Source organism: Bos mutus, chromosome 16 (genome assembly GCF_027580195.1).
Source record: "Bos mutus isolate GX-2022 chromosome 16, NWIPB_WYAK_1.1, whole genome shotgun sequence".
Taxonomy (NCBI): Eukaryota; Metazoa; Chordata; class Mammalia; order Artiodactyla; family Bovidae; genus Bos; species Bos mutus.
In genome coordinates this window covers 13,540,148-13,555,223 of record NC_091632.1, presented here as the reverse complement: position 1 = coordinate 13,555,223, position 15,076 = coordinate 13,540,148, and the positions used below count along the sequence as shown (strand labels likewise).

At 44.3% G+C, this 15,076-nt stretch overlaps 1 protein-coding gene across 1 annotated transcript in view; it reads left to right on the top strand.

The window, feature by feature from the left end:
• The window catches only part of KCNH1 (potassium voltage-gated channel subfamily H member 1), a 377,358-nt gene that overhangs the window by 267,852 nt on the left and 94,430 nt on the right, over window positions 1-15,076 (top strand). Inside the window, exon 8 of the mRNA XM_070384380.1 lies at window positions 12,414-12,610. Within this exon, the coding sequence (XP_070240481.1) occupies window positions 12,414-12,610 (197 nt within the window). The remainder of the gene's footprint in view (window positions 1-12,413; window positions 12,611-15,076) is intronic.

Sequence of the window (15,076 nt, the reverse complement as noted above, 5' to 3'; positions counted from 1 at the left end):
CCCTGACTTATCCTCTTTCCCATCACCCAGCTTGGTGCCTGCCCCAGGTAGAGGTCTCTAAGTGTTGGCTGAAGAGGAAGCTGCTTGGGGCGGGGGGGTGGGGTTGCAGAGGATGATCACTGGGATCACTGGGAAGCCTCTCTCCGTGTGGAGGCTGCACCGGGGTGAGGGGAAAGTCTGTGGGTCACGGACCATCATTCAAACCTCTCTGGAGCTCACGCCTCTCTTCAAAATGAGACTGACGATCCCTGTGGAATTTGCATCACAGGGCTCTTACAGAGGACTCTTCTTTTTTTTTTTTTTAAATATTGAACAGGAAGATTTATTATGCATGCTTTGAATTTTTCTTTCTTATCCCCGGCACTCTTTCTGAGAATGATTCCCACCAGCATTTCCTCTCCCCGATAGCACTCTGCTTCCTATCATCTTTAATCTTACCGTAACTCTTCAATACACTTTGGTGGGTGGGGCTAAGAACTAATTCATTCTTGATATCATATCCCTCAGCACTTAGCACAATGCAATGATAGGCATGCAATACATATTTCTTGAATAGAAATAAATCTGAGAACAACAAACAGCTCAGGCCTGGTCAGGTAGCCAGTGTTCAAAATGAATGGTTTGTAGATCGCCATTGCTTGAAACTATAGGTCATTTCACAGCGAAATTGTCACATGGTTGATAGCTTCAGTTTTTTTTATTATTATTTTTATTGGAGTATAATTGATTTATACTGTTGAGGATTCATCTTTATTGTGGTTACTATTTATTGAGCACCTACTGTGCTCCAAGCACAGTGCTAAGTGCCTTGTTCATATTAGTTCATGTGAGTCTCACGACATTCCTGGGAGGTGGGTTTTATTACCCACATTTTCAAGCTGAGTGAATTGACACTGGGGAGGTTTAGTAAGATGCCTAGTGCCCTTGGTTTGTTTATGCATTCAACAACCATTGAGCGCCTGCTGTGTGCCAGACACACGGCTGGGGATGCGGTGATGCAGGGATTGTTTGCAGAGTGCCAAAGGCACAAATATGGTCAAAGGGTCGGGGAGGAGGTGGGGTGTATTTCGAGGCGCGAGAAGGAATTATCCAGACCAGGGAGCAGGGCAGAGTGTCCAAGGCTGTGCTGGGAAGGCCCAGAGGGAAGCGGGGAGCCGGACTTGGAGGAAGTCTAAGAACCCGAGTGACTGGAGGTGGAGAGTCAGGAGGAGGGGCCAGCTGGGTCCTGCCAGCCCCCAGCAGGGTGCACCTGAGCTCGAAGTCAGCTTGTCTGGCCTGAAGCCTCTGTTGAGGGAGTGGATGAAAAAGTAGTTGGAGAAATGTCTATTTAGATCTTTGGCCCATTTTTTGATTGGGTCATTTATTTTTCTGGAGTTGAGCTGTAGGAGTTGCTTGTATATTTTTGAGATTAGTTGTTTGTCAGTTGCTTCATTTGCTATTATTTTCTCCCATTCTGAAGGCTGTCTTTCCACCTTGCTAATAGTTTCCTTTGATGTGCAGAAGCTTTTAAGTTTAATTAGGTCCCATTTGTTTACTTTTATTTCCAATATTCTGGGTGGTGGATCATAGAGATCCTGCTGTGATGTATGTCAGAGAGTGTTTTCCTATGTTCTCCTCTAGGAGTTTTATAGTTTCTGGTCTTATGTTGAGATCTTTAATCCATTTTGAGTTTATTTTTGTATATGGTGTTAGAAAGTGTTCTAGTTTCATTCTTTTTACAAGTGGTTGACCAGATTTCCCAGCACCACTTGTTAAAGAGATTGTCTTTAATCCATTGTATATTCTTGCCTCCTTTGTCAAAGATAAGGTGTCCATATGCGTGGGATTTATCTCTGGGCTTTCTATTTTGTTCCATTGATCTATATTTCTGTCTTTGTGCCAGTACCATACTGTCTTGATAACTGTGGCTTTGTAGTGAGCCTGAAGTCAGGTAGGTTGATTCCTCCAGTTCCATTTTTCTTTCTCAAGATCAGGGTTTTTGTATTTCCATACAAATTGTGAAATTATTTGTTCTAGCTCTGTGAAGAATACTGTCAGGGATTGCATTGAATCTGTAAATTGCTTTGGGTAGTATACTCATTTTCACTATATTGATTCTTCCAATCCATGAACATGGTATATTTCTCCATCTATTAGTGTCCTCTTTGATTTCTTTCACCAGTGTTTTATAGTTTTTATATATATAGGTCTTTAGTTTCTTTAGGTAGATATATTCCTAAGTATTTTATTCTTTTCGTTGCAATGGTGAATAGACATTTCTCCAAAGAAGACATACAGATGGCTAACAAACACATGAAAAGATGCTCAACATCATTCATTATCAGAGAAATGCAAATCAAAACCACTATGAGGTACCATTTCACACCAGTCAGAATGGCTGCAATCCAAAAGTCTACAAATAATAAATGCTGGAGAGGGTGTGGAGAAAAGAACCCTCTTACACTGTTGGTGGGAATGCAAACTAGTACAGCCACTATGGAGAACAGTGTGAGATTCCTTAAAAAACTGGAAATAGAACTGCCTTATGATCCAGCAATCCCACTGCTGGGCATACACACTGAGGAAACCAGAAGGGAAAGAGACACGTGTACCCCAATGTTCATCACAGCACTGTTTATAATAGCCAGGACATGGAAGCAACCTAGATGTCCATCAGCAGATGAATGGATAAGAAAGCTGTGGTACATATACACAATGGAGTATTACTCAGCCATTAAAAAGAATACATTTGAATCAGTTTTAATGAGGTGGATGAAACTGGAGCCTATCATACAGAGTGAAGTGAGCCAGAAGGAAAAACACCAATACAGTATACTAACGCATGTATATGGAATTTAGAAAGATGGTAACGATAACCCTGTATACAAGACAGCAAAAGAGACACTGATGTATAGAACAGTCTTATGGACTCTGTGGGAGAGGGAGAGGGTGGGAAGATTTGGGAGAATGGCATTGAAACATGTGAAATGTCATGTATGAAACGAGATGCCAGTCCAGGTTCAATGCACGATGCTGGATGCTTGGGGCTGGTGCACTGGGACGACCCAGAGGGATGGTGTGGGGAGGGAGGAGGGAGGAGGGTTCAGGATGGGGAACACATGTATACTAATTAAATAATTTTCTATTAAAAAAAGAAAAAAAGAAAAAGTAGTTGGAAAACATCCCAGGGCAAGTACCAGGGAGGAGATTTTGGGCAGTTCTCTTCGTGTCTTAATCTGAGGACAACGGCAATGACCTGGATTGCACAAGCCTGGTGTGTATCCTGAGTCCAGGAGTTCTGAGAACTCTCTGCGTCCTCATTCTAATCCTTCTGAGCCAGCCGGTTCAGTGGGTGTGCGCAGTCTGCTCGGGGCTTGCCTGGACACATTGTTCCAGCTTCCGTGTTACATCCTCTAAGCACAGTTACCCCAAGGGCCAGGAGAGAGAGTGGTTCTCCCTCAGAGCCTCTCTGCTTATGCCGGGATCTCTGCTGCCACATTTCACCCTCCTGATGCAGTGAGTGGCAAGGTGCCTCTAGTTTTCAAATGGCTTGAGGGCGTAAGACTTCCCGATGTCCCAGAGAAGAGGAATAAAGGCACTCGGGCTGGCCCTCACTGCACTCTGTATTCCTGGTGTCTCTCTCAGCATCCCTGGGAGGGGTGGGCGGCAGTGTTGGTGTCACATGCTCACTGTAGAGTCTGGAAGGTGCTTAGATGAGTTTGCAGCTGAATGAGGAGACCAGGCACTTTCCTCAGAGGGTCACAAAATATGCTGTCCACACTCATCCCTACAGGCTAGTGAGGGAGCAGATGATCCAAAGCATGGGGCAATACAGAGAGCGTTCGGGTTCAGTCCTGTGCCTCAGGGCCTTTGCACATGCCAGTCCCGCTCCCTGAAATCATCTCTGTGCTGTGTCTTTTTTTTTATTCCTGTTTGTACAGCATTTTAATACTTTAATATATCATTTCATTTGATCCTCTCTACAAACCTTGGAAGTAGGTACTTCCTACTTCAAGCATCATTCCCCAATTTCCATTTTATAGATGAGATCATTGGAGTCCATAGATGGTCAAATACAAATGTAGATTTGATATTTTAAAAGAATAGTAACAACATTAACCTAATTTGACAGGGTGTGACTCAGGACCTAAGCAGTGAAGAGAATTACCAAAAAAACAAAAAAAAATCAAAGTATTAGCTTTCAGGGTTCCAGCAAGGCCTAGATAATTATAACTTTTTCAACAGAGGCCAAAGCTAACAGTTGTGCTTGATTTTTTCCACCTGAGGCTTAGGCTGTGAAGATAGAATATGCATTAAGTTGATAAGCCTAAGATAGTCCCCTTAGAGAGCTGAAATGACTAGGAGAAAACTGAAAATTCAAAATTGGAGGAAGTGAAAACAAGAATGAAGCAGGAATGTCAAAGAAAAGAGTAGCCCAACTGGGGAAACTGCTCTGACCCCTTAGTTATATATTCATTCTGGGCCTAAGAAACATGTCGATCAGGGTATTTGCTGCTGTTGTTTAATCACCCAGTCGTGTCCAAGTCTTTGTGACCCCATGGACTGCAGCACACCAGGCCTCCCTGTCCATCAGCATCTTCCAAAGTTTGCCCAAGTCACATCCATTGCATCGGTGATGCCATCCAGCCATCTCATCCTCTGATGCCCTCTTTTCCTTCTGCCCTCAATCTTTCCCAGCATCAGGGACTTTTCCAATGAGTCGACTGTTCTCATCAGATGACCAAAATACTACAGCTTCAGCATCAGTCTTTCCAACAAGTATTCAGAGTTGATCTCCCTTAAGATTGACTGGTTTGATCTCCTTGTTGTCCAAGGGACTTGCAGGCATCTTCTCTAGCACTACAGTTTGAAGGCATCAAGGTCCAAAGAGTAAGACAAACATTTCAGCGAGGAATTGTGGAAGGCTGACTCGTTCACTGTAAGAGCAGTGTGTGTGTCATCTTCATGCTGGCTCACCAGATGCCTTCCTTTAGGTCTCAGCTCAGATGCCACATCTCCCCAGAAGCCTTCCCTTGCCCTTTGAGCTTGAGCCGAGCACCCCTCTCTGTCTCCCATCATAGCCCCTAGCATGTTAGCATCACCTGCTCTGTTTCTCTCCCTCCACTGCCTCCGCCATCCCGCTACTCTAGACCTCAGCACCCAGAAGAGCGCCTGCTGAGAGCTGCGTGAGGAACTGAATCAGTTCTTTCCAATTGGTATGGGCCTGGAAATGGCTGATGATTTTAGCAGCATGTGATGACTTTAACTGCAGAATTATGTTTTGCTTAGTACAGGATACCAGTCTGAGTGGGCCTTATGGGAGGACATAATAGGAAATAGTGACGAGAAGCAGCTGGAATTTCATTTTTGCTCTGACCCCTCCAAGCTCACTCACAGCCAGTCTGAGAAACAGGGCTTTTTCTGGAGTGTTGTAAACTCAGTTGTCCATTTCTGCAGCTCTTTAGCATTCAGACATCAGGCTGTCAGATCTTTTCAGATCCCTGAGTCCCAGCACCTCTTGAATTTTCCCTGATCACTCCTCTTAACCCTCTCAACCTCCCTGCTCCCACCGTCCTCTCTGCTTCAGTCTCTGCCTTCATGACATCAAATTGTCTATAGCCGCAGTCCCCAGCTTTTTTGGCACCAGGGACCAGTTTCATGGAAGATGAGTTTTCCATGGATGGTGGCCAGGGGATGAGGAGCACACAACCTAGGCGCTTCGCATGCTCAGTGCACCGCAGGGTTTGCACTCCTGTGAGAATCTGCTTTTAAAATTAACTTATTGATTTTAATTGGAGGATAATTCTGTTATAACATTGTGATGGGTTTTGCCATACATCAACATGAATCTTAAGCTGTTCTGACAGGAGGTGGAGCGCAGGCGGTAATGCCAGCGATGGGGAGTGGCTATAAGTACCACGCTTTACTCACTTGTCTGCCGCTCCCCTCTGCTCTGTGGACTGGGGCTGGGGACCCTGTTCTATGGGATGTTGGTCTCCTCCTGTGCTGGGCTCCTTGCGGAGGGCTCCCCTCCCTCTCCCAGTGCCACCTGAGCCCCCTGTCCAACTCCCACCTCTGCTTTGTGACTGTTCCTCAGCCCCACCTTTGTACCCCAGAGGGCTTTTTATGTTTACAGCAAAAGAGGAGGTTCAGTAAAGAAAGCTGAGTATAACTGGGGGTGGGAGAGAAAGAGGATTAATTACCACAGGGATGTTTTCTTGGAGTTTTAATGAGACTACCTTTCCCTTACTCCCCCTCTCTTTTGTTTTTCCTTTTTTCTTTTCTCCCAGCTGAGAACATCCACTTAGTATGTCTTTTCGAATCCTGGAACATTAGGTTTTAACATTCTGCACCCAGCATCTCAGTGTAATAAATAAATCAATAAGCTGATTGCCTGCAGAAGTTTGATTGCTGAGTGTGCAGGGGTACCTTTTGTTCTTCAGCAAACAATCATTTCACACTAGGGAACAGAGATGAATGTGGGTATAGAGCTTGTCCTGGCCTCTGATGCGTAGCCCTGACCCAGGAAGTCATGATTCCAGCAGTGTGTGTGGTTCACAGGCAGCTGCCAAATGCTCTGTGTCCTTCCCTTTGACAGTTTTGCATGTCATAAATACGTTTCTCATTTGCCAGAATAGTCCTGGGTTTGTTTTGAATCTGACAGGTCCTCCGACACCTCTTTCTTAAATCTCACTAACAGATCATTTATACCAAAAAAGGCTGCCTTGACAGGAAGAAAGTATGATTTTCAGTTGGGGCTGAAAATCAGATGCAAGTTATGACAACACTGAGACTTCCTGGACCCTACAGATTAATCGTGACTATCTCACCGTGAAATACTTGGTGTGGTAGGAACTAGTCTCCATTTATTGTTGCTGTCAAAACCTTTGATTGGAAAACTCTTCACAATGGGAATATTGTCATTTCTAAAGATGTATGATTTATTTCCTGCTATGTTTAAAACACAATATGGTTGCTCTTTGTGGTAACAATAGATATGCCCCTGAAGAGTTGTTTATAAACTGAATTTTTACAAATAAACTCATGTCAAATGTACATGGGGGGGCTATTATTTTACTTTATGGATTCTTTTATAATTAGACTACTCCTAATTCATTTGAGATATATAATGTTCACATATTGGGTTTTGCTTAAATGAAGTAATATTTTTTTCTGATTACAAAATATTATACTTTGAGTAGAAGTATAAACAAGGAAAATTGTGATTTGTGAATCCACTTCCCGATCCCGAGATAACACTTAATATTTTGATATATTTCCTTTGATTATTTTTTATGTCTATTTTTATGACATGGGAATATAATGACTATATTGCTAAATAACCCACATTTCTCCAGTTTGTTTCTTCAAAAATTTCCCCTCATATTTTTTCCATAGCTTTTTTTTTCCATTGCTTTTTAAATTGAAGTATAGCTGATATACAGTATTATAATATTACAGATATACAGTATAGTAACAGTTTTTAACACAATTTATGTCCCATTTATAGTTATTATAAAGTATTGGATATTTAATAATAGCCACATTGTACAGTATAATCCTTGTAGCTTTTCTTAATAGTTTGTATCTTTTACTCCTCTACTTCTGTATTGCCCCTCCTGCTTCCCTCTGCTCACACTGATACCTACTGTTTTGTTCTCTGTATGTATGAGTCAGCTTCTTGTTTCGTTCACTAATTTGTTGAATTTTTTTAAGTTTCCATATAAATAATATCATCCAGTATTCATTTTTCCTTTGATTTATTTCACATAGCATAATACCCTCAATCATGGCATCTGGTCCCATCACTTCATGGGAAATAGATGGGGAAACAGTGGAAACAGTGTCAGACTTTATTTTTGGGGGGCTCCAAAATCACTGCAGATGGTGATTGCAGCCATGAAATTAAAAGTTGCTTACTCCTTGGAAGGAAAGTTATGACCAACCTAGATAGCATATCAAAAGCAGAGACTTTACTTTGCCAACAAAGATCCATCTAGTCAAGGCTATGGTTTTTCCAGTGGTCATGTATAGATGTGAGAGTTGGACTGTGAAGAAAGCTGAGCGCTGAAGGATTGATGCTTTTGAACTGTGATGTTGGAGAAGACTCTTGAGAGTCCCTTGGACTGCAAGGAGATCCAACCAGTCCATTCTGAAGGAGATCAGTCCTGGGTGTTCATTGGAAGGACTGATGTTGAGGCTGAAACTCCAGTACTTTGGCCACCTCATGCGAAGAGTTGACTCATTGTAAAAGACCCTGATGCTGGGAGGGATTGGGGGCAGGAGGAGAAGGGGACGACAGAGGATGAGATGGCTGGATGGCATTACCCACTCGATGGACATGAGTTTGGGTGAACTCCGGGAATTGGTGATGGACAGGGAGGCCTGGCGTGCTGCAATTCATGGGGTCGCAAAGAGTTGGACACGACTGAGCGACTGAACTGAACTGAATACCCTCAAAGTCCATCCATATTGCTACAGATGGCAACATTTAATTCTTTTTTTGGCTGAGTATTGTTCCGTGTTGTGTGTGTACCTATACGTATTCATACACCACATCTTCTTTATCCATTCATCTGTTGATGGAAGCTTAAGCTGCTTAGATGAAGTAATCTTAATAAGAATCAGGCAGGGTTACCAATGATCTATTCTCAATAGTTCTGACTTAAACCACTAAGTAATTTCTTATGGGCCCTTCAGCCTAGAGCTCCGTGATTCTGTGTGTTCTGGTTATCTATTTCTGCTGACCAAACCACTCCCAAATTTAGTGGCTTAAAAAATTAATTGTTTCTCATGATTATGTGGTTGGTTGGCTCAGTTGCTGGTTGTCCCTTCAACTTCCCACACGTGGTTCAGTCCAGTGCTGACTGTGGCTGAAGTTATTTGAAGGCTTGTCTGAGCTGGAGGACCAAGATGTCTTGCTTACGAGACTAGTGGAGCCTGGCTGTCAGCTGGACTGTTAGAGCACTTCTGTGTGACCTCCTGTGTGGTTTGTTCTTCTCAAAACATGGTGGTTGGGTCTAAGAGGGAGGATCCTGAGATGTCAGTGTTCCAAGAAACCCAGGCAGAAGCTACAAGGCTTCTTATGACCCTGCCTGAAAATCCCAGAACATCGCCTCTGCCACATTCTGTTGGCCAAGGCAAGGGATTAAAGTGAGTTCTGGTTTAAGGAAAGGGAATTAGGCTTTACCTCTTGACATAGAATGAGACCTCCACTGGCTTGGGCGGTAAAGAATCTGCCCACAGTGTGGGAGACCTGGATTTGATCCCTGGGTTTGGAAGATCCCTGGAGAAGGGAATGGCAAACCATTCCAGTATTCTTGTCTAGAGGATCCCCATGGAGCCTGGTGGGCTCCATGGCGTCTCAAAAGTGTTGGAGACAACTGGGTGACTGACACTTTCACTTTTATTGACATAAGTTGCAATATGAGAGTAGGGTCTGTGTTTTGACTATCTGTCACACTGCGTGTCAGAAAAAGAGCATTGTCTAGGGGAACAGGAATACATAATTATGAAAGGCATGAGAGGCATGACAGAGCAGTAGAGAGGAGTTATAGAATGCTCCATATGTATGAATGAATTGTCCAGCCTTGTTGATGAGGACTCCATGCATGCTAGGGAGCACACACTGAATGAACCCCTCTCCATGGAGGCCTGGTGGTACCCCACAGAGAGAGACATTCCCATCGGCTGGCTCCTGCTTTGCATTACCACACTCATATTACAGATGGCTGAAAAAACGCCTGGTAAGGGGTTAAATAGCATAGGCACATATCTGCCTAAGAGCTACCCAACCTTGTATCCTACTCGTATGAGTCGATGAAGCTATGTTCACAAATTAAAGCTGCACTTTATTTCATAAACACAGTGTGTGAAATAACGTGTCCAGCACATTTGCTTCTCAGCTCATGTCGTGGAGGTGCTTGGAGAGGCTGTACCCGTGGAGTACCTTATGTGCTTAGGGTGGACACTTTCTGGTGTTTGAGAAAAGGTCAACTTCTGTTCAGATGCTTAAAGCCCTAATTGCGTCCTTTTGCATGAATTAGGAAAACAGCTGCCCTGTAAAGCACACTGAGTCGCAGGTGCCTGGGTTCCAGCTGTAGAGTGTGGCTGATCTGAATGCATGGGCTGACAGCTCCCTCAAGGGTTGTTAGATTGGTTTTCACCCTGGTTGCATTGTTTCCTTCCTTCCCAAACACCTCTCTCTGGCTCCCTGGAGATTCAGATTTGTGTTTATCTGTGCTGAAAATTTTAAGGCAAGAGAAACAATGTTTCAAGCTATTTGTTATATAACCAGAGGCTGTGCCAGGAATGAATTAAGCTCTGCATTAGACATATGTTAAAACCTCAATCTCTGGGAAAGGTTGGAAGAATATCCCTAGGCAAGAAGAGATTGATAGAAGTTTGAACCAGAATACCACTATGTGGGATGAGTACTCTGTTGACTTGTTAAATGGATACGGAAGCAACCTAGATGTCCATCAGCAGATGAATGGATAAGAAAGCTGTGGTACATATACACAATGGAGTATCACTCAGCCATTAAAAAGAATACATTTGAATCAGTTCTAATGAGGTGGATGGAACTGGAGCCTATTATACAGAGTGAAGTAAGCCAGAAAGAAAAACACCAATACAGTATCAGTTCAGTTCAGTTCAGTTCAGTCGCGTCTGACTCTTTGCGACCCCATGAATCACAGCACGCCAGGCCTCCCTGTCCATCACCAACTCCCAGAGTTCACTCAGACTCACGTCCATCAAGTCAGCGATGCCATCCAGCCATCTCATCCTCTGTCATCTTCTTCTCCTCTTGCCCCCAATCCCTCCCAGCATCAGAGTCTTTTCCAATGAGTCAACTCTTCGCATGAGGTGGCCAAAGTACTGGAGTTTCAGCTTCAAAATCATTCCCTCCAAAGAAATCCCAGGGCTGATCTCCTTCAGAATGGACTGGTTGGGTCTCCTTGCAGTCCAAGGGACTCTCAAGAGTCTTCTCCAACACCACAGTTCAAAAGCATCAATTCTTCGGCGCTCAGCCTTCTTCACAGTCCAACTCTCACATCCATACATGACCACTGGAAAAACCATAGCCTTGGCTAGATGGACTTTGTTGGCAAAGTAATGTCTCTGCTTTTGAATATTCTATCTAGGTTGGTCATAACTTTCCTTCCAAGGAGTAAGCGTCTTTTAACTTCATGGCTGCAGTCACCATCTGCAGTAATTTTGGAGCCCCCAAAAATAAAGTCTGACACTGTTTCCAGTATACTAACGCATATATATGGAATTTTGAAAGATGGTAATGATAACCCTGTATGTGAGATAGCAAAAGAGACACAAATGTACAGAATAGTTTTTTGGACTCTGTGAGAGAGGGAGAGGGTGGGATGATTTGGGGGAATGTCATGGAAACATGTATAATATCATATAAGAAATGAATCTCCAGTCCAGGTTTGATACAGGATGCTTGGGGCTGGTGCACTGGGATGACCCGGAGGGATGATATGGGGAGGGAGGTGGGAGGGGGGTTCAGGATGGGGAACACGTGTACACCCGTGGCGGATTCATGTTGATGTGTGGTGGAACCAATACAATATTGTAAAGTAATTAGCCTCCAATTAAAGTAAATAAATTTAAATTTAAAAAAAAAAACAAAAAATTAAATATAGTCTTGTGGAATGCTAGGCATAAGAGGATCCTCAAGATGCCGCTTATATAGGGCCCATATTTTTATACCACCAGGAGGGCATCTGGCAAGGTGAGGGCCATGGAAGGAGGGATGGGGGAGAGAGAGAGAGTGAGGATGAGGCACCGCGCATATAAACCTCAGGGTGGTGGACAGAGTTTGGAGGAAGAGGAGCTTCACTTTTGCCTGATTTCGTCCACATAGGTCATGCTAATCAGGGGAGACACCTCCTGTTTTTCAGCTCCTGATGAAGAATCCACACCCTCCGCCCTGCTGCCGAGGGTGTGCCTCTCAGTCACACTAATGTAGACCTACAGTTTACCTTCCCTCTCTTTTGCCAGCAGACATTGTGAGAACTCCTACTGTGTTGCCAGATACTGTGTTAGTGGAGGGATGGGACACAGGAGAGCTCACGCTGGGAGACAGGCAAGTAACATCATTACAGATTATGGTCAGTGTTTTGGAAAACCAGGGTTGACAAAGAATAACATGCGGTTCCAGTTTCACGTAGGATGTTCGGGAGGTCACAAGTGATCCCGAAGTTATTGGTTGAACTTTGACATATATCCTATGGTATTTTTAGTTTTCTGAAGTTGCGTGTCATTAAGGTCCAAATTAAAACCAGTCTGGCCTTTTCTGAGCCCAAGCCTTAGAATGCCGAATGCACAGCAGTCCTGGGAGACGGTGGAAAGCTGGCGCCGACGGCCAGACTCCTCTGGCGGGCACTTTGCTCATCGCCGCCTTCTCTCCTCAGGGAAAGGAGACGTGTTTGGAGATGTGTTCTGGAAGGAAGCCACCCTTGCCCAGTCCTGTGCCAATGTGAGGGCCTTGACCTACTGTGACCTCCATGTGATCAAGCGGGACGCCCTGCAGAAAGTGCTGGAATTCTACACAGCCTTCTCCCACTCCTTCTCCCGGAACCTCATTCTCACCTACAACTTGAGGAAGCGGGTGAGTGTGCAGTTTCCGTCTCTTTTCTACCAAGAGCAGTCTCTGTGCTCTTAGGATAACCATGTGGGCTGAGGAAGTCCTTTCGCTGTTTATTTAAATGGAGTAGCTGACTCTCTAGAGGTTCTGCTTGTTGCTTGCTCTTTGGAGCTTTTGCTATAAAATGAGAGAGAAAAGGACGTTACTTGATTAAAAGATGGATTGATTTTGGTGCAGAAGGGTTTGCTTCTGAGTGTGTCTGTGGGCTTTTCCTCAGTAAAATCCTCACCTTCTAGCATTTTGAAAAGATGAGTTTTAAAAAAATGAGGTTGTTAGTCAATAAAATGGTTGAGTGGGATCACTTAATTAATGTCAACTTAATTCTCCCTGCTGATTAGAGCACACTAAATGGTGTGAGGCTGTTAGCCAGCTGGTAATAATATTTTTTTTAAAAAAAAGATAGGAAAGTGAGTCAGTTGAGTCCAGAAAATAAGAGATGGGATTTGATTCTCTGGAGATTATTTTATATACAGATGTCAGTTTAACTGACTGAGAGATGATTTGTGGTTTTAAGAACCAGAAGATCTCTCATCTGAACTTGTTACTTTCACCCTCAAATCATCAGAATTGCTCCATCTGTCTCTGCAAGGATTAGACAATGTGTCTTGTACTTGGGTTTTCATGACCGATGTTCTTGCATTTCATTTATCTCCTTTGGTCAAGCAGGTAGCTCTCCACCTATAGACTTCATCCAGGAGGACTGTCTTAGGAATCTTTCCAGAAATGACCTCGTGATCTCCCCCCACCCCTCAAACTGCTCCTTTTCTCATGGTCCCTGTCTCTATTGTCTGTGTCGCCCTGGGGCTCCAGGTTGGAAAACGCTGCCATCGTCCTCGATGCTTCTTCCCTGCCTCCCATGCCTCCGTTTACTCATCACATCCCGTTGCTTCTACCTGTACCCTCAAACCTCAGTCCACACTGCTCTCCTCCCCAGGAATTTCCCTGAGCTCTTGGACCACAGCACCCCTGATACAGCATCTCCTCCATCCTGGACCAAGCAGTAACACACTCACGCCTTGTGCATCTCCTCAATGCAGTGCTTCCTCCTTGGCCACTCATGTGACCATTGGGATGACGTCATTCCCCTCTGTAAAGACTTTCTGCCCCACTCTAACCACAGCATGATGTCCGCTCACTCCCGCACGGTTTATGTGGCTTTCCACATCTGGCCCAAACCTAACCCCTAAGCCCCAACCCCAGTCATTCTTCCCGCACCCACCACTCTCACCAGAAAAATGACCCATATGGTTCTGTAAACACGCCGCACCCCTTCAGAGCACCATGTCTCTGCATGGGCTTCCTGGCCTGGAATTCTTTTCTCTCAAACCCTTCAGTTCAGTCATACAGTTGTGTCCAACTCTTTGCAACCCCATGGACTGCAGCACGCCAGGCTTCCCTCCATCACCAACTCCCAGAGCTTGCTCAAATTCATGTCCATTGAGTTGGTGATGCCATCCGACCATCTCATCCTCTGTCATCCCCTTCTCCTCCTGCCCTCAATCTTTCCCAGCATCAGAGTCTTTCTCAGCACCAGAGTCAGTTCTTCGCATCAGGTGGCCAAACTATTGGAGTTTCAGCTTCAGCATCAGTCCTTCCAATGAATATTCAGGATTGATTTCCTTTAGGATGGACTGGTTGCATCTCCTTGCAGTCCAAGGGACTCTCCAGAGTCTTCTCCAACACCACAGTTCAAAAGCATCAATTCTTTGGCACTCGGCTTTCTTTATAGTCCAACTCTCACATCCATACATGACCACAGAAAAAACCATAGCTATCACTAGATGGACCTTTGTCAGCAAAGTAATGTCTCTGCTTTTTAATGCTCATATCTTAAGGGTATGCTGAAATATTTATTTGTTCATAAATCCCATACATGCCAACTGAACTAGACTAGATGTATAAAACTGAATTAACACTCAGCTCCCTAGCTTCATGAAAAGAAAAGGAAAAAAAAAAAGTGAAGTCGTTCAGTCATACTTGACTCTCTGCGACCCCATGGACTGTAGCCTGCCAGCCTCCTCTGTCCATGGGATTTTCCAGGCGAGCACACTGGAGTAGGTTGCCATTAGCTTCAGGAACCTCAAGTCTAATGGAGAAGATGCACACAGGAGGGATAAATGCGATACATGATGCTAAGTACCCTGAATGTGATTTGTACAACGTGTTATGAGCTCATAAAGGAGGAAGGCAGCTAAAGGAGTCAGAGAGAAAGTATTGGGGGTGGGTGATGAGACCTGAGCTGAGTCTTAAAGGATCAGTTTGCTAAACAAAGGGAAGTTTGAGTCAAGGCACAAGAAAGGAAACAGCCTTTTGCCTTCCAGGTTTTTTGTACAAAGTTCCAAACACTTGTCACTGGGCTATCGCACCAATGTGCTTCCACTTGCTTTAGATTCCTTGCCTTGCATTGCCCTGTGAGTCTCTGCTCAGAGA